We start from the raw sequence: 20,884 nt of genomic DNA on the forward strand, positions 1-20,884 counted from the left end.
CGAAGCAAAATAGCAAAGTAAACAAAACAGTGTAGCATGTGTAAAAAATTTATGGGGAGGCTAAGCCTCCCTTGCCTCCTCTGACCAGCCGCCACTGTGAATAACGCAAGGATTGATTCATTAAAGATATGTTCAAGAAATTAAATTGGGAACAAAGCGGAATTAAAATCGATAGCAGATTTTTAATGTCTGGTTGCACCAACACATCTTAAGCTTAAGACGTGCCCTAAGCTCAACGAAACATACACATTATACAATGCAGTCTTAGATCAATTTTCAACTTGCCAAAATAGATTGCCATGCGAATTGCATTGATAAGAATCGAAAATTATGGTGCAACGTAAGTGAGACAAAACTGCCCTATTGGCTAAGCTGGAGCTTAAGATTTATTGTTGCAACCATACATTAGCTATCTAAGATTTGCCCATGACATAGGCATACTCATAAGCAATAATATAGAGGACCTAATTTACATGCTGAAGGAGTTTAAACAAGAATCTGAGAAAATCGCTTTAAAAATGAATTTAAATAAAACAAAAGTGATGACAAATTAAAATATCGTAATCGACTTAGATGGAAGTGAGATCGAAAGTATCGAAGAGTATATATTATATACCTAACAGCCTATCTAACACAGATGGCGATCGAACGAGCTATGTTAGGAGTATCTCTGAGGGAACATATATACAAAATGAGGACGTGTGAAGCAGGACCAAGGTGGAAGATGTAATTGAAAGAATTGGGCAAATGAAATGGAACTGGATAGGACACGTGATACGGTAAAATATCAATAGGTGGACGAGAAACATTGTACATCGGGGACTACACGAGCACAGTCGTAGTAAAGGAAGACCACAAAAACGATGACTAGACGACATCAAAGCAAACATGGGGAGAAACTGGCATCCAATAGCAAAACACAAAGAACAATGAAGAACTCATGGGGAGGCCTTTGTCCAGGAGTTGATGAAAACAGGCTGAAGAAGAAGAAGAAGAAGAAGAAGCAGAAGAAGAAGTGTTTTGGTATTGACTCATTTGTACTTCGAGGGGATTCTATGTATTTGTCTCTAAAAGATCTCTAGGTATATAATGTAGGCTGATGTGACTTTGTTATTCTGCATTTGTTTATTAGAGAACTGTTTTTACCAATTGCAATTGCAATTGCATTGTTTTCAGCATTACAAGTAACCATCTGTTCTTTTGTGTACTTTTGAATGCTATGTGTTTGCTAATGCAAGTAATAAGTAGATTAAATAGTATAGGTATATCAAAAGTTCACAAAGATTGAAATTAAAAATGCTTGCAATCAAGTCTGGCTAATTGGCTCTGCCAAAGCCATTTTTCAAAAAAAATGCTTATTTAAAGGCTGAAATAAATGTTTATTAGTTATCATAAGATTGTTTACCTCTGTTAGTTAATAACCCTTGGCCTAGCCAGGTGTGCAGAAAATCATAGCTGTCGTCTTTTTCAAGATGTTTGCTATTAGTAAGTAGCAACTAAAAATATATTATATTTGTAATAAATTATTAGTGCTTAAAAATAAAAATTTAAGATAAGGATTCACACATATGGATAATGTATGAAGGATGTCACTTTAAACAATATAATCTTATAAAAGCCTAATGCGACAAGTCACGCAGTATGTCTGGGTGTTTGTACATTGACGTTTAATAAACGTCATTTAATATTTTTATATCTTTTTTATATAGCTTCCGAATAACTGAACCGATTTAGCTAATTTCGATTTAGAAACATTTGTAGAAATCCAAGGAAGGTTTAAAAGGTGAGAAAATGTGATGAAATTGCAAATTAAACACTTAAAACAACGATGTTATTTTCAATTCAAAGTTTTATTTCCAAAGAAATAAACTCTTAATTGAGACCTATTTTCTGGTTACGCCTAGGCATTTCTAGGAGTTCCTAGGAGGAAAGACAATTTGTACACGGATGGATATACATTGAAATCATGTTGTAGTTACGTATTCTGAACATTTTATTTTTTTTTCTTAATTTGCCTGACATCTTTAAAGGCTGTATGACACTATACATTTTCTTGTATCATTTCTAATATCGTTTCTGATATGTCAAAAAAATGCATAGTGTCATACACAGATACAAGAAACGATATCAGAAACGATACAAGAATTTGTGTCAGGCACAGATTATTGTACAAGAACTGCGCCAATTTCTGCGCAAAGAGCAAAAACGTAAAACCTGCTGGTAAAACATCTAAAATGTCAAAATTACTTACTCATAATGGCGGCTGAAATGAAAATGGGATAATGTATTGATGAATTTATTTGTGTTTTTGTAGGTATTATTTATAAATCTTTTATTGATACTTAATATACCGTTTGGTATGGACTACAGTTCTACTTATAACCATATATTTAGCTCCTAGTAAAGTACAAACTATAAATTTAGGTTTCATGGTGCATAATTTTTTAATAGACGAAAATACAATAGTTCCTAATTTGGATCAAACTGAAGATAACTCTAATGCAAATATTTTAGCACAAATATCAAAACAAAATAAAAACACAAATAATCAACCTCAGTCAACGTAAAATTCTGGTTAACATTAAAATGTTAATTATATAAAAGTTTATAAATTTTATAAAATATTTAAAATCAGCTGTGTCTGTAGATGCAGTACTACCATAACGTGACACAGGGTGACAAACAAAATTTCGACCAATCACGTGCCGAATTTCATACAATTTTCGATACAAGAACTTGCATAGTGTCATACAGGGCACAAATGTACGTACAAGAAATGATACAAGAAAATGTATACAAGAAACGATATCAGAAACGATATTAGAAATGATACAAGAAAATGCATAGTGTCATACAGCCTTAAGAACAAATAAAATCGACGGTTCGATTCATTAATTTGTGATTTTTAACTACAAAAATAATAAATGTCCAATTAAAAATAACAACAGTTAAAAACCTGGAACACCCTTTTAAAGTGTAGTTAAAGGTGTAGTTAAACACCCTGGAAGGTGTCGACACCTTCATATACTTAGGCTCGCTGCTAACTAAAGATAACAATGTCAGTAAAGAAATTAAAAGAAGAATAGTGCTCGCCAAGAAGTGTTACTATGGATTAAGAAGACAGATAGCCTCAAAAATGCCTAGAAAAATTAAACTGACTGTATACAAAACACTAATAAGACCAGTGCTAACATATGGTTCAGAAACTTGGTCACTTACACAAAATGACCAAGAATAGGGCTTTTCATTCACAGTCATTTGTTTCGAGCTTCTGTCATGTGTCACAAAATATTAATATATCTACGTCATACGTTATTGATATAACCAATGATACGGACCAAAGACGTATGACGTAGATAAATTAAAATTATGTGACACATGACAGAAGCTCGAAACAAATGACAATCGATGAAAAGCCCTATTGCTCAAACGTTTTGAGCGAAAAATACTAAGACGAATATATGGAGGCATAAAAAACAAGGTTTGTGGCGCAGGCGTTACAACTTTGAGTTGTATACCCTATTCCACGAACATACGCCTGTTTTGGATTACTTCGACAACGAATGTTTTAATGTGCAAAATAAGAAGAACGAAAGTAAATTGCAAATTACATTGTTGTTTACTGGAATAATTATTAGCGCCATTTACTTTCGTACTTATTATGTTGCACAGTAAAATATTCGTTGTCGAAGTAATCCAAAACAGGCGTATGTTCGTGGAATGGCCCATACAGGGTGAGTCATGAGGAACTGTACATAACCTCGTATAGAGTCCCCTATGGGAAATAACAAATGACCATTAAAAAGTGTCTGCTCCCATTGTTTAATAATATACAGGGCGAGTTTCGCATTTTGACAGAAATTTGTATTCGTCATAATTTTTGAACGGTCAAATCGATGTGTCTCTTATTTTGGTCAATCGTTACACTATTACCACCTAATCAACTAATTTATTCAAACTAGAAAAAATCAGGTCCGGCTTTAAAAAACTTAGTTCGTTTGGGTCTTAGAAAAAATTTCACCCTGTATACGCTTTTTGAAAACTGAACTAATATGAATTTTACAAATTAGACAAATAGGCAATTAAAATGGCATATTTATTTTTTTCCGCACACGATTACTTAATTTTTTATAAAAAAATCAAATTTCACTATGAATTAAAAGTTTGGTAAAGTGAACCATAGATTAAAAAAAAATAACTTTTATTACAAAAATTAATTTTTTTTTGCACAAATAAGTAATTTATGTTACCATCCAATCAACTGACTTATTCAAACTAGAGAAAAATCAGGTCCGGATTTAAAAAATTAGTTCGTTTTGGTCTTAGAAAAAATTTCACCCTGTATACGCTTTTTGAAAACTCTAATATGAATTTTACAAATAAAACAAATAGGCAATTAAAATGGCATATTTATTTTTTTCCCCACACGATTACTTAATTTTTTATTAAAAAATCAAATTTGTCAAAATCTGAATTTTAACCTAAAAATGAAAAAAAAAATGAACTCACGGTTTAACTCGCTACAACTCTGTTCCATTTTAAAATTTTTTTTTTCTGAAATTTTTACAGCACATACCTCTTACAATTGTGAAGACTATGAAAATTGTTGTAGACTTTCAGTCTTCTTCTTGTAAAAGTTGCAAACTTGTAAATCGCAAAAATTAGGTGGAAAAATTTAAAATTTATCAATTTGATCACGTCTATGTTAAACTATAGAGTCCAAAAGAAGTGTTATGGGAAGTTTTAGATCTAGACGTGTTATAGAAAAAAAAAATGGTAAAACTTTTAATTTTAAGAAAAACGTTGTTTTTGTAAGAAAAGTTAATTTTTTTAAATCTATGCAAAAACTTTGCCAAACTTTTTATGCATAGTCAAATTTGATTTTTTAGTAAAAAAACAAGTAATCGTGTGGGGAAAAAATAAATATGCCATTTTAATTGCCTATTTGTCTTATTTGTAAAATTCATATTAGAGTTTTCAAAAAACGTATACAAGGTGAAATTTTTTCTAAGACCCAAACAAACTAATTTTTTAAATCCGGGTCTGATTTTTGTCTAGTTTAAATAAATCAGTTAATTGGGTGATAACATAAATTAAATATTTGTTCAAAAAAATTCATTTTTGTAATAATAGTATATTACTTTATGAGGCGGAGAAGCATGACTTGCCCTCTATTACGCGCCTCACTTCGTTCGGCGCGTAATATCGGGCGCGTCAAGAAAAGTCGCTTCTTTGCCGAATAAAGTATACTATTTTTTCTTCAAACGTAGCAATTTTCAACCATAAATAGTACAATTCATACGCTATTTTTACTCGAAATTAACAACTATCAAAGTCGTCTAGATGTTAGAAATTAAAATAATTAAGTCATGATTCGCCAACATCGGGAATGATTGCTGAAAGTTGTGCTCGACCATCAGTATCATCAACAATTACCAATGCGTATCAAGAGTCGGGAACATTTTTGCACGATTTCAATTTTGAAAATGTCTCATTAACTAATTGTACTTTTAATATTACTATAAATAAAAATGATTTTTAATTGTTGTTAATGACATTTGTATTGTTGCTTTGTGACATGTTTCATATTGTTGCCATGACAACATTTTTCCCTCCGCCGTAAAGAAATGGGAAAAAAAAACTGATGCCGGCGGAGACATCAAACTTTGACAGGATCAAGTTAAATAAGTAATGTCATCATTATTTGACGTTTGAAGAAAAAAGTTATTTTTTTTAATCTATGGTTCACTTTACCAAACTTTTAATTATTCATAGTCAAATTTGATTTTTTTTATAAAAAATTAAGTGATCGTGTGGGGAAAAAAATCAATATGCCATTTTAATTGCCTATTTATCTAATTTGTAAAAATCATATTAGAGTTTTCAAAAAGCGTATACAGGGTGAAATTTTTTCTAAGACCAAAACGAACTTATTTTTTAAATCCGGACCTGATTTTTTTCTTGTTTGAATAAATCAGTTGATTGGTGGTAACATAAATTAAATATTTGTTCAAAAAAAAAATTAATTTTATATTCATATTAGAGTTTTCAAAAAGCTTATACAGGGTGAAATTTTTTCTAAGACCCAAACGAACTAATTTTTTTAAAGCCGGACCTGATTTTTTTCTAGTTTGAATAAATCAGTTGATTAGGTGGCAATAGTGTAACGATTGACCAAAATAAGAGACACATCGATCTGACCGTTCAAAAATTATGACGAATACAAATTTCTGTCAAAATGCGAAACTCGCCCTGTATATTATTAAACAATGGAAGCAGACACTTTTTAATGGTCATTTGTTATTCCCCATAGGGGCCTCTATACGAGGTAGGAGTATGTACAGTTCCTCATGACTCACCCTGTATAGAAGTTTTGGAGAACCTGACGTTGTAAAATTCATTAAGGTAGCACGCCTTAGATGGATAGGTCATGTAATCAGACGAGAGGAAGATGCCATAGTCAGAAAAGTTTTTGACCGAAGAGGGCCGATGGGACAACGAACAAGAGGAAGACCGAGACTTAGGTACCAGGACAACCTAGAAAATGATTTGAAATCTATTGGAATTAGAGCATGGAGAAGAGTTGCCAGAGACAGGGGCGAATGGAGGATTGTTCTAAAGAAGGCTTTGGCTCATAAAGAGCTGTAACGCCACTGATGATGATGATGATGATGATGAATAGTTAAAAAAACAGAAATAAACATAACGTAAACTAATATCGCGTGTTTTCCTCTCTACTTATAAAAACAGTTCTGATCGACGCTTAAGAGTTATTCGTCGACAAGGTAAGCGGTATCCAAAGTGCAACATAAGAGAGACGAGATTGTTTAATGGAGGCTCTGTGATGTTTTGGGATGGAATATCCTTGAAATTTTAACAGCAAGAACGGATTTGGCGTCCTTACGTACAGTACAGAATCTTTAAATAACGAAAGTACATTACAAAAATTTTGTTTTTTTGAACACGTTGTTCCTTTCGTACCTTATATTGCTTATATAGTGGTAGGGGAGCAAAGTATGCTAAATGTGCAGTCACTCGAGCGCTTTGGGTACCTATTAGGTTATGAAGAGTAGGTCCTAAAACCAAAAAAAGTTAAGTAAAATTTTCCATTTTAGTGGGGACTTTCTATTTTTTAATTTAATTTTCCATTTCCAATAATCGTTTTTTAGATTATAGCGCTATCTATCCATAATTCGAAAAAATGTCTAGAATAAAATTTACTTATTTTTGGGGGGCTCCCATTTAAGATTTTAAAGTAACCCCCCACCCCACCTCAGTGGGGGGTCGTGTTTGGTACCATTCGAGAGATTTTTCAAAAATATTGAATAAGTGTATTTTTCAGTTTTTCGATCTGATGTTCATTTCGCGAAACATCGCGGGATTCGTATTTAAAATATTAAATTTATCCCCCACCCCTCTCCGCGGGAAGTCGTGTTTAACGTGCTTAACTTACCTTAACTTAATATAACTATTTCGGGTTTTTCTAAGGATATATTTTTTTTCGGCCCCCCCTTACCGAACTCCCCTGCATTAAGAGCCAATATATGGTAGAGATACATTTTCAGGGTACAAGGTTTCTCCCCATGTAATAATCTGACGCGCTCGAGTAACTGCAAAAATCCCCGCTTGAGCTCCCCTACTATAGAAAATAATTTCATAGAGGAAAGTAACCAAATATGGAATAGTGCCCTAATATGGAATTCCTTGATTTCTCCGAAAATATAAGTTGGAACCGCACTACAAGACCATCCTCTATTTCAGTTGCTCTCTTTATTATCGTATTCACACCTCTGTGTTAGATGCGCGAACGATACGTGTCTGACAGGCGCGTTTTGTTTTATCGTCTTGCAGAAAATGTCAAAGGTAAATATATTTAACGAGTATTATTGGTTATTACGCATGAATACAGACATGTTATGTTATTGCGTATATCAATAGTACCTTTATTTTGATATTTTATGACCTTCTGTAATTAAAACATTACGACTTGAAAAAATGTTGATACTAGTTTGAACTAATGTACAAATCCAAATATGGACAGTCGTTGGTGCCTAATTATGGAATAGTGGATTAAGTGTAAGTGGGCTCATTATGATTGTGCTGGTCCAGAGTTTCATACATGGATCTGTGATCCATGTATGAAATGTGATCTAAGCTACTTCTTTCATTTTTCACAATTTTCTTATTTAAATTTATTTGATCTCAGATGTTTCTGTCTATTTTTGTTATTGATATGTTGGTTTATGCCTATATTTCATATATGGGTACCTATTCCATATTTGGTTACCCATTTGGGATTTTGGTTTTTTTGATCGATTTTTTTTTGTTAATTAAGATATTTAATAGAAGGCTTTTAATTACTACTACTTCATAACATTAAATTGTTTTCATTTCTATAAAGGTATTATTTTATATCCGCAAAACAAAATGGAATTCCATAATTGGCGACTTTCCTCTATTAATGCATGACAGCGCGAGAAGCACATACCCCGTATCGTAACTGAATATTTAAATGAGGTTCAGTGACACTCAGAAATTGAATTGGTCGTTTCACACTCCGGATATGAATCCTATTGAACACTTATGGGGTATTCCTTCCTGCTTCTCAGCGAGATATAGAAACTATGGTTATTGGTTATTAAAACATAATAAATAGCTAAATGGAGCAATAATCTCAGCCGAGTAGTATGAAGTGGGGAAAAATATTTCCAGATCTCGCCCAAAACAAAAAAAAATAAGATTTCGAGAAAATGAGGAAGTTACTACCGTAGATAACCAACAACCTATTTTATCAGAAGGGCGTCTCCTATAGACGGGGGTCTACTGTATGTATCTAATAAACGCCCTAAAATTCGCACTTCTACTTAAAATTAAAATGAACACAATTTATTAAAGGCTACGTTGACGATCAAAAAGCCACCTTTATTATTGATATCAGTGCAACCAGATCCTTTATTAAAATTGGATTTCTCAGTGGAATACTGCAACCTACTAAAATAAACTTAGTTCTTGAAATAGCTTTAGGTTACACTATTACAATTCCTGGAGAGGTAAAGGCAATCATACAAATTGGTAACACCTTGATAAAACACCTATTTCTTGTAGCTGATATTAAAGATAATTACACTCTTGGGATGGATATTATGCAGAAGAAATTTATCATAGACCTTCAAAATAAAATTTTGTTTATTGAAAATGTTTATGTTATATCATGTTTGACAGAATCGATGCTCAAGCAAGAGTTGTAGTGAGCATTTCCTCAAAATTCTGAAAATATAGTCCTATCGAGACTGAGTAAAAACCCTGAAGGTCTAAATTTAGTTGTGGAAAGCGAGCAACAGTAGTAATTGAGTTTTTAAATACATAGTTGTCATTTAGTTAAATTTATAACAAATATTAGGCTATCGATTATGTTCAAAATAATAGGCTATTGATTATGTACTTTAGATAGGAACTACAACGTTAACGATTTTATTGTTTCATATGGTCAATGGACCTTTAAATATGAAAAAACCTTGGAGTGCTACCATTTAAAGGGGTGCGTTTTTGAGCAAAGGGTGAATTAGTCCCTAGGCACATTAGGGTGAGTTTTATGCACTTTAGGTACAAACACGTCTATAGAAAAATTATTCCAGATTAAATTTACTATCGAAATACATATTACAAATATCAAGTATAAAACTTTGAAATACCAAAGGACTTTTTTTTCTACTAAATGTACCATTGCATATATTGTACCTAGAAATGCGTAGAAAAAAGTTATAGAAAAAAGTTTGCGAAATAATGGGGAAACTTGCCCAAAAATGCTGTGAGCGGCGAACTTTGAAAAATCATATTTCGGATACCTACTGCAAACTCTAAAGACTGCTACCAAACGTCATTTTAAAGAGGAAGAATGTACCAAAAGTGCATAGAATTTACCCTAATTTACCCTGTGCCTAGGGACTAATTCACCCCTTTCTCAAAAACGCACCCCTTTAAATGGTAGCACTTCGCCGTTTTTTTCTTATTTAGAGTTCCATTGACCATATAAAACAATAAAACCCTCTTAACGTTGTAGTTTCTCTTAGCTCTCTTATTTTGAACATAATCAATAGCCTATAAGATTTTATTGTTTCATATGGTCAATGGAACACTAAATATGAAAAAACCGCGGAGTGATACCATTTAAAGGGGTGCGTTTTGAGAAAGGGGTGAATAAGTCCCTAGTCACAAGGTGTATGAGGGTGAGTTCTATGGTTCCTGGTTAAATTTACTACCGAAATATCACCTTTAAGAGTCAAAAGCAATTTTGTTTTTTGCCCCATAACTACTTTCCACGGGGATATAGGTAGAGGCATTGCTTCACAAACATCTATCCTTCCTCTTTAAAATGACGTTTGGTAGAAGACTTTAGGATTTATAATTTCCGAAATATGATTTTTCCAAGTTCGCCACCCACAGCATTTTTGGGTCATTTTCCCTATTATTCCACAAACATTGTTCTGTAACTTTTTTCTACGCAGTTCTAGGTGTATGCAATGGTACATTTAGTAGGAAGAGAAGTCAATTGCCTTTAAAATGGTCTATTATAGAAGGTTGTGTGGCTATTTTTAAGCAACATATGGTTTTTCAAAATTTTATACTTTTAACGATTTTTTATGTTTTACTGTTTAAATTTTATTATTTTTAAATTTCGCGATTTTTGTTGAGTTAGTTGAGTTGAAGCAAGCGAGGAGGTCGCACGTATTTTATGTGACTCGGCGGTAAACAACTCGGATTCGGGCTTTACCACGAAAACCATTTAGATATGTGATGTAAATTGATTTAAAAGTGATTTAGGATTGATTTAGGATTATTTAGTGTTGTGAATGTTGTTTGTGTACAAAGGACATAGAAGGATTTTGATTTAACATTTTGCGAGCGGTAAGTGATTTTTTAATTAGTAATGGTTTTATAAATTTGACCTAGTTGAAATCGGTGTCAAATTCCTCGTGCATAAACAATTTGAATTAAACCTTTACTGTAAATAGCAAATTGATTGCAAAACATATATTTATTTTATAAATAAAAACAAACAACATTCAGATAGAAATAGGAATACCAGTAAAATACAGTCAAACAATTAATTATAATAGTAATTGAAATTAAGATGACTGACAGCGGCAGCGACACTTATTTATCAGAGGATGGTAAAAGGAAAGGAAATGAATTTGACGGAATCTTTAGTAAGAGCAGAAAAGTATATCGATCTCCCGATACAAAGAATGCTGGAGGTAGAGAGAATGAAATTACGGAACTGATGAAAACGTTAATAACTGATAATAAAAAGAAAGATAAGGAACTAGAGGATATAAAAAACATGGTAGGTGAGTTGGTAGGAGAAATGAAAGAACTCAGAAAAGAGAATAGCGAGTACAAAGAAAAGATTAAACAAATAATTCAAGAAAATGAAAATTTAAAAAAGGAAATGATGAGTATGAAACAAAAAATGGATAAATTAGAGCTAACTTTAGAAATCTGCCAAAAAGAAAGAAAGAAAAATAATTTAATAATGAAGGGTTTGCCAATAAGTACGTCTGATATGGAACAGCTTAAGAATGAAATAGGAAACTTTTTAAATAAAGAGCTACGAATAATGGCAGAGTTAAATAAGGTACAAAAGATCAACGACAATATGTGCATTATTGAGTTTAGTAAGTTTGAAGACAAACTAAGAGTACTAAAAGCAAAAAGTAATCTTAGAAGTTATAGACAACACCGCGTATACATTGAATGCGATTTAACACTTAAAGAGATTGATATGCAGAAAAATCTTAGACATATAGCAGCAAAAGAAAAGGCAAATGGCAAAAGAATAAAAATGGGTTATGGTTTTATATAGTACGAATAATATAGAAATAGTCAGAGATAATGTAGCAGCAACTGGTTTAAAAAACTACTAGTTAATGCAAATTCGAGGATGGATATGGATACGAACATGGCACAGATTATGGACATGAGAGAATATAACAAAATCGATGCGAGTCTTGACAAAAATATGCAAAAACTAAACCGTAAAAATACAGACAATGAAAGAACTATGAATGCAAAAAATGAAAAACAAAATAAGTATTGGAAAATTGGGTTGTGGAATATACAAAGTCTAAATGGCAAAGAAGAGGAACTTATTGATGAGTTTGAAAACACAAAAATGGATTTTTTAGCATTAACTGAAACAAAGAGAAAAGGTAGTGGATGTATTAAAATGAGAAATGAGCACTACATGATTTTTGGAGGTGTTAATGAGTCAGAACGTGCGAGGGCAGGAGTTGCCCTAATGGTTCACAGAAATGAGCATAAAAATATCACTAGATGGAAAAATATTTCGGAAAGACTCCTTAGAATAGATATGAGTAAAAACGAGAAGACAACAATTATTGTTGGGTATGGACCATCGGAAAATGAAGCCAAGGAACTCAAAGATAGCTTCTGGGAACAATTGCAGGACGAAATGGACCAAATAAATCATAAGGTCATAATAGTAGGCGATTTTAATGGGCGAGTGGGGTCAAGCAATGAATATGACTACCCTATAGGACCATATGGAGAAATGGTCAGGAATAATAATGGACAAAGAGTCATCGAGTTTTGCATCATGAATGATATGCAAGTTAGTAACACATTTTTTCAACACAAGGAGATTCATAAATACACACGAGTGATGGATTCGCGGAACGAAAAATCCGTTATTGACCTAGTATTAGTACAGAACAGATACAAAAATGAAATAGCGGACGTGCGTGTTAAAAGAGGCTATGAGATCAGCTCGGATCATTTTCTCGTTGAAACTAAAGTAAAGACAAGGAGAGAACAGGCATTTAATATTAAAAATGAAGAAAATCGCTACGAACAACCAAGTATTAAAGTATACAAACTTCAGTCTGAAAATATTAGGAAAGAATACTGTCGTAAATTAAATGAAGAAATACGAAAAACAAATTGGAAAAATGAGGAGGATATAGAAATATTATGGAACATTTTTAAGGAGCTGGTGTACGCAACTGGGAGTAAAGTATGTGGGGTAACGAAAGGAAGATATCTGAAAGGTACAGCTTGGTGGAATAATGACATAAAATTGGAAGTTTCGAAGAAGAAAAAATTGTGGAAAAAGTATATAAGCAATAAAAGTGAAAGTAATTATCAAGAATATAAGGAACAGAGAATACTGGTTAAAAATAAAATTAAAGAAGCTAAGAATCGACAATGGGAAGAATTTGGAAATAAAATGGAAAGTGATAGTAAGGGGAATGCGAAGTTGCTTTATAGGACTTTAAAAAATCTAAGACAAAAAAAATCAAACGGATTAACAGGTTTAGAGGACAAAGATGGTAACATATTATTAAAAAATGAAGAGATTACCGAAAGATGGCGAGAACATTTTATGGAGTTATTAATGGGAGACAACAACGAAATAGAGAATGACAGGGAGGAGTACAATTTAAATGAACAACAAGATGATGATGACATAACATACGAAGAATACAGGGAAGCAATTTTAAAATTAAAAAATGGCAAGGCTGCAGGACACGATAATATTAAGGCTGAGCTAATTAAATATATGGAAGGAGAAGGATTACAATTACTATGGAAGATCATAAGGAGCTGTTGGCGTACCGGATGCATACCTAGAGATTGGACGCTTGCAACTATTCTACCATTACACAAAAAAGGCGATAAACATAAGTGTTCTAACTATAGAGGAATATCATTGTTGGTAGTTGCTAGTAAAATCTACGAAATAATACTAGAGAAAAAGCTGCGAGAAAAGATCGAGGCCACACTGGATGACAGCCAATGCGGCTTTAGGCCAGGGCGAGGTACAACCGATCTCATATTCACGGTGAGACAGTTATCAGAAAAAGCCCTAGAGCATAACAGTAAGTTGTATCTCTGTTTTGTGGACTTGGAAAAAGCATTTGATCGGGCGCCACGTAACAAGATCTGGGAAATATTAAACCGTAGAAATGTGAAACCGAAGTTAATCCAAGCAATAAAGAGTATATATACATGTACACGTAATAATGTAAGAACGAACAATTGCTCATCTCTTGAATTCTACACAAGGACAGGTGTAAGACAAGGTGGTGTTCTGAGTCCTTTGTTATTTATCACTCTAATGGACGAAATTGCAAAAGAATGCAGGGGTAAGGTAAAAAGAACTAGGGTTGGGGTGTATAAACTTCGACAAGTTTGCGTGTCAGAGTTGATATATGCCGATGACCTGGTTATTGTGGCAAAATCAGAAAAAGACTTGCAAGTAAATGTGAATGTTTGGAATGAAGCCTTTAAGAAATTTGGGATGAGAATAAATATTGAAAAAACAGAAGCTTTAGTAATATCGAAAACACAAGAAAATATAAATGTTAAGTTGAATAATGAGACCATTACACAAGTTTAGGACTTCAAGTATCTAGGATCAACAGTGAATGGGCAAGGAAATATAGAACCAGAAATAAACAGCAGGGTAATGAGTGCAACAAAATTATACTATGCACTAAATAAAAGTTTTATTAGGAAGAAAGAAGTAAGCTTGAAAACAAAAATGAAAGTATTTCAAACCGTATACGAGCCGGTGCTACTCTACGGTAGTGAAACGTGGACAGTGAACGACAACATCCGTAGTAAAATCCAAGCATGCGAAATGCGATATTTACGTGCGGTATCCGGGGTGACCAGACGTGATCGTAAAAGAAATGAAGACATACGTGAAAGGTGCGGTGTTGGAAGCACCTTAGACAGACTTGAAACGAAACAGTTATCGTGGTTCGGACATATGGCGAGAATGAGTGAAGGTAGAACTGTAAAGAGGGTATGGAAAGCGGCATCTGACAACAAACGAAGAAGAGGCAGGCCAGCAAGAACGTGGAATGCAAATATTGGAAAGGCTTGCGAAAAAAGAAATATTGGGTGGAGAGAAGCAGAAAGACTAGCTACCGACCGAAAGGCATGGAGACGTCTCATTTCTCCACTTACCTCGACACCGTAAGGTACAAGAGGACGGCTTAACTAACTAACTAACTAACTATTTTTAAATTTATCATATAACGTTTTTTTTGAAGTTATACTTCTTTACCGGCGATAGAGGGTGATTTTTTTATATGTTAAAACCTATCAGCCCGGCGCATGCGCATTATAACTTTGTTCTGATTGGATGTTCAAATGACATGTCAAAAATTATCCGATATGGCAGCTGTGGTTTGGAGGTAAAGGTAAAGGTAAACAAATGTATAATATATTAGTTTTATTGTTGTGAGGACAGAAACAAAAAAGTTTGTAATATTGTAGTGACTTTTAAATAGTTTTTAAAAGCAACAGGTACGTAATAATTGTTAATGTATCATGGGTATAAACCTACCTATTTGATCTGCCAAAATACATAGTATGTAATACTTTTATTTATATAAAACCAATACAGAAGTAAAAACTTCGAGATGTATTCTGGTATAAAATCGTTTATTTAAAAACTATAAAATGTCATCGATTGCAGAACGTTTTCGTTCTAAACAGAACATCTTCAGTGCCTAGAATGAAGTATTTCCACGTTAGATTAAAGCAAAAGGTTAAAAAAGTGACTGTTAAAATGAAAAATGTGGGAATACTTACATCCTGCCGAGTATTTTGAAACTAGCACACCGTAAATAGTGTTAACATCATCATATATGGTTTACATAATGTAATATGTTAAAATGTTATGACTACAAGTCGATGTTAATGGATAAAGTGGAACACATGCTAAAAGGGTGCCATGGTTCCCTGCTCGAAGATACTAGCTACTTGCCAATTCAATGGGCACAGACCAACTGAGAAATTATGAAGTGGATATACAATTTGACAAGGGTGACATGACATGACAAGATAAAGCCAATTTTTGGTTAAAGTTGCATTTGATTTTGGATTTTTTAATAAAATGCGAAGGTTTGTCTGCAAAAATAATTTAAATTATTTGAATAATAAAATCTACTGTAAAGTTTAAATTAACAACTCTCTATTCCAGAATAACTTATAAATTCATTAAATTTAATGCAGATATATTACGTGGTTTAAGTTGTGACGTCATCGGATGTGAAATGACGAGATGAAAGTTGAGTTTGTTGAAACAAGGAAATACACTACATAATAAGATAATTAGACTTGCGTGGAAAAACAAAGCTAAACAAGCCGAGAAAACCAGAATTTGAGAGTGTTTTTATGTGGTGAAATGTTGGTTGCCTAACAAGGCAAGCAGACAACAGGTTAAAGGTAAATGGTAGAATATTGCGAGAAAACAGTATATATACAAAAGGTGGCTATTTATTGTGTTAAATTTATTATTATACTATTGTAATGAATAATTATGTCTGTTAAAAGTTGGAAAATAGTTGTTAACAAAATTAAATAACTAAAGATTACTGTTAGTGAGGTAGATATATGTGTGAAGGATATGATTGTATATAGTATTGTGAAATGAATGAGAGTATGTAATAATATAATAAAATTAAACTATGTGACATAAAGTCTAATTCATCTTTATGTAGTTTTGAAAGGACTGAATGAATTGGAAGTAATGTATCTTGATAGTCTACCAACGTGGAATAGTGAATAAAATAATTAGAATGAGAGCTACCAATATAGGTCAAATTGTGGGTTGGTGTCAGTATGTAAAGGAGAATCTAAATTGAATGAGTATATGAAATAGAAAAGTATGAGATTGATTTCTATTGGTGATAGTGGAGTGAACAGACTGAAAAAAATGAAATATATTTAAGTGCACAAACTTTATGAACGTATGTGGTTGTAACTGAAATCAAACAAAAGAAAAATGTGAAAAAATTTTTATTTTAAATTGGGATAAATGGATATTGGAAGTTGCCTGATATGAATGGAAATGAAAAGATAGATGAAAAAAGAAGAATAGTGAATGAAATAAAACTTAAATGTTATAATCTGAAAGAAGTTTGACTGAATGGGTCGTAATGGATATAGGTGTGCAGTATCATATTGTTAAGTAAAGTCTAAGAATCTAAAAAGAAAGAATGTTACTAAGTAAGGAAAGTGATATATATGACAGACCAGAGTGATTGGATGTATGGTGTTTTTTATTATTGTAAGCGGAGATGAGAGAAAATGAGTAAGTAACATAGCAGGCAACAGGATAAGTGAGAGTGAAGAACATTCCAAAGAGACACTAAACCAGACCGATTTAAGGATTAATAATAAGAAGAGGCATTTAAATAAATTATGAATGAAATGGAGAGATGAGATATAGAGGACCTGAAAAAAAAAAAAAAAAAAAAAGAGACAGAGACACAAGGTCAAACCAGAAATGACTAGGAGTGGAGAAAATATGAAGGATAGGAAAATAGAAGAATCAAAACTGTGTTAGGGATGGGATATTGGGGGAGGCAGCAATGAAATTGAAAAGTAATGCAAGTTGAGATATGTGTTAATGGGTGATTAGTATGGAAAGCGAAGACTGTTATAAACTAGTGGGGTAGTGGAAAAAGAAGGGGGAGGAGGAAATGGAGAATAGGAGTATAGGGGAAGGGGGGTGAGAGGAATAATGAGAGAAAACTAGGGTTGGATTAAGGGAATAGTTGTCGATGGATAGGAGTGAAAGGACGATTTAAAGTTGTTTGACGATTAACGCAATTGGGGCTGGTCCTCATGTCTCTGGAAATCTCGAGGTCCTCATACTAATCCAGGCGTAGATTGTTTCTGTCTTGGATGTTATGAATTAATTTAACACCATCAGGGATGTCAAGATGATGATTATTAACTTTCAAATGATGGGAAAAGGCTGATGTAGTGTCTCTTTTAGAATGTTCAGCAGATCTGGTTGAGAGTGATCTGTAAGTCCTGCCGATGTAAGAGGCATCACAATCAGAACAAGTCAGTCTATAAACACCACTACGATTCATATAGTGTATTGTATCCTTGGTATTTGTCAAAAAGTGGCCAAGGGTATTTCCAACTTTGAAAGAAATATGTATATTCTCAGAAGAGTTAGATACAATACGTTTAATCTTTTCAGATAGATGTGGGTTATGATATGGTAGTGACCTGTAAATAGCAGAAGAGGAAGATGACTGATGGAAAGCAGAATTTTGAAGCAATTTAGACTCTCTTTTACGGATGAGTTTATCTATTATAGAGGGATCGTAACCATTGTTGACAGCTATTTGTTTTATAATGTTGAGTTCTTTGTTGAAAGAATCTGTTGACATAGGTATAGAGAAAAGTCTGTGTATGAAGCTTCTGAAAGCTGCTAGTTTGTGTGATAGAGGATGATTAGAAGAAAAATGAATTACATGGTCAGTTTGGGTGGGTTTACGAAAGTTACCAAAGTTGAATTGGTTGTTAAGTCTGGTAATAGATAAATCAAGGAAATTAATGGCCTGAGAAGATTCTAGTTCCATGGTAAATTTGATATTAGGGTGAATTAAGTTAATTTTAAGAAGTAGTTGTTGAGCTGAGTCATGATGTCCAGCGATGAAGACCAAACAGTCATCTACGTAACGAAACCAATGTAAAATTTCTGGATTTTTCATAATGTGATTGGACTCTAAATGATCCATAAAGACATCAGCTAGGAATGGGGATAAGCAACTGCCCATTGCTAAACCATCTGGTTGTTTAAAGAATTTGTTGTTGAATTGAAAGAAATCTTGAGATAGACATAATTCAAGGATATCTAGTATCGGTGAAATGACATTGGGCTGAAAAGACTTGTTGACTAAGAGTGATTTTACCAGACTTAAAGTTTCGATTTTGGGCACTGAAGTAAATAGGTTGCTTACATCAAAAGAAAGCATAGTTATGTCTGGATTGAGATTGATGAGTTGAAGTTTATCAACTAATTGGTATGAATTTGATACAGTAAAACGGGGTGTGAAGTTGATTAAATTTTTTAAGGTGTTAAGTATGAATTTTGATAAAATAGAAACTGGAGTGTTAATGAAACTGACGACAGGACGTATAGGAATTCCAACTTTATGTATCTTGGGTAAACCGACAACCTCGGAATAAGAGGGTTGCCAGGCAGTTTGTTGTAAGGGGCCTCATAATTGGATAAAAATTCAGAGTGTTTTTTGATGTTATCTTTCAATTTACTTATGAATCTCTTGGAAGGATCAGTTGGTAAAATAATGAAGTGGTTGTCATCTAGAAAAGATGAAACTTTATTGTTGTAAGTGTTACGGTCTAGAATAACCAAACAATTACCTTTATCAGCTTTAGAAAAAATTAGGTTGTGATTAGCAATTTTATGTTTAATTGATTTAAGAGTTTTGAGATGAGATTGAGCTTGTTTAAATGATAGATTATCAATAAAAGAAGAGTTCTGAGAAGAAGAAGAATTTGAAGATGAAGAAATCTTATTTTTATATTTATTTATGTAACGGTAACAGGAATTTCTAGTTGACGTTCTTTGTGAAAGAGATAATGAAAGGTTTTGGATTACTACATCTGTCTCAATAGATAGACTCTCAAGATCGTGTAAAGATAAATCTTTCGGGACGGAGTATTTGAGACCATAGTTTAATAATTTAATTTCATCTGTTGAAAAGCTGATATCGGTAAGGTTCTTTATTCTAGGGTGGAATTGAAAATCTGAAAACTTTTTATTGTTATTTCTATCCTGAGAGGCTTGATCATATACAGTTTTGTCTCTAATGAGATTAATAAGCTTGTTATCTACTCTATTGAATTTAATTTTGTTAGAAGCATCTACCTTGTCATGCACATCTGTCAAAAATTATTGAAGTTAATGAATCCTATAATATCGAGCAAAGAATCATACATTACCTTAAGCTTACAATTGATGTAATTAAGTTTACTATAATGTGAACATATCTCTTTTTTCATAAGTTTTATCTGTAGTGAAGTCCTGATGTTGGGTGGTACATTTTTTGATGTCCTGACTATACTAAAAGTTGGAAAAACTTTGAATTTGAGACACTGTTGAATAAACCATATATCGAGTTTCAAGTTGTTTCGTCGTGTTGCTAGTCGCAAATACTGAAGAGCCAAATTGACCATACTGTCATTAATAAAAAATCAATGGGAAAATCCCAATAGTTGGCTGTATACCATAGTTTAAAAAACCAATACAGAAGTAAAAACTTCGAGATGTATTCTGGTATAAAATCGTTTTTTGTTGGTCTGTGCCCATTGAATTGGCAAGTACCTAGTATCTTCGAGCAGGGAACCATGGCACCCTTTTAGCATGTGTTCCACTTTATCCATTAACATCGACTTGTAGTCATAACATTTTAACATATTACATTATGTAAACCATATATGATGATGTTAACACTATTTACGGTGTGCTAGTTTCAAAATACTCGGCAGGATGCACTGAAGATGTTCTGTTTAGAACGAAAACGTTCTGCAATCGATGACATTTTATAGTTTTTAAATAAACGATTTTATACCAGAATACATCTCGAAGTTTTTACTTCTGTATTGGTTTTTTAAACTATGGTATACAGCCAACTATTGGGATTTTCCCATTGATTTTTTATTAATGACAGTATGGTCAATTTGGCTCTTCAGTATTTGCGACTAGCAACACGACGAAACAACTTGAAACTCGATATATGGTTTATTCAACAGTGTCTCAAATTCAAAGTTTCTCCAACTTTTAGTATAGTCAGGACATCAAAAAATGTACCACCCAACATCAGGACTTCACTACAGATAAAACTTATGAAAAAAGAGATATGTTCACATTATAGTAAACTTAATTACATCAATTGTAAGCTTAAGGTAATGTATGATTCTTTGCTCGATATTATAGGATTCATTAACTTCAATAATTTTTTGACAGATGTGCATGACAAGGTAGATGCTTCTAACAAAATTAAATTCAATAGAGTACATAACA

At 32.9% G+C, this 20,884-nt stretch overlaps 1 protein-coding gene across 1 annotated transcript in view; it reads right to left on the minus strand.

Moving 5' to 3' along the window:
- Positions 1-20,884, minus strand: part of LOC126884488 (cytochrome P450 4C1-like) — a 66,969-nt gene that overhangs the window by 19,400 nt on the left and 26,685 nt on the right. Inside the window, exon 3 of the mRNA XM_050650422.1 lies at positions 1,406-1,496. Within this exon, the coding sequence (XP_050506379.1) occupies positions 1,406-1,496 (91 nt within the window). The remainder of the gene's footprint in view (positions 1-1,405; positions 1,497-20,884) is intronic.

The sequence above is a fragment of the Diabrotica virgifera genome, chromosome 5, assembly GCF_917563875.1.
Source record: "Diabrotica virgifera virgifera chromosome 5, PGI_DIABVI_V3a".
Classification (NCBI taxonomy): Eukaryota; Metazoa; Arthropoda; class Insecta; order Coleoptera; family Chrysomelidae; genus Diabrotica; species Diabrotica virgifera.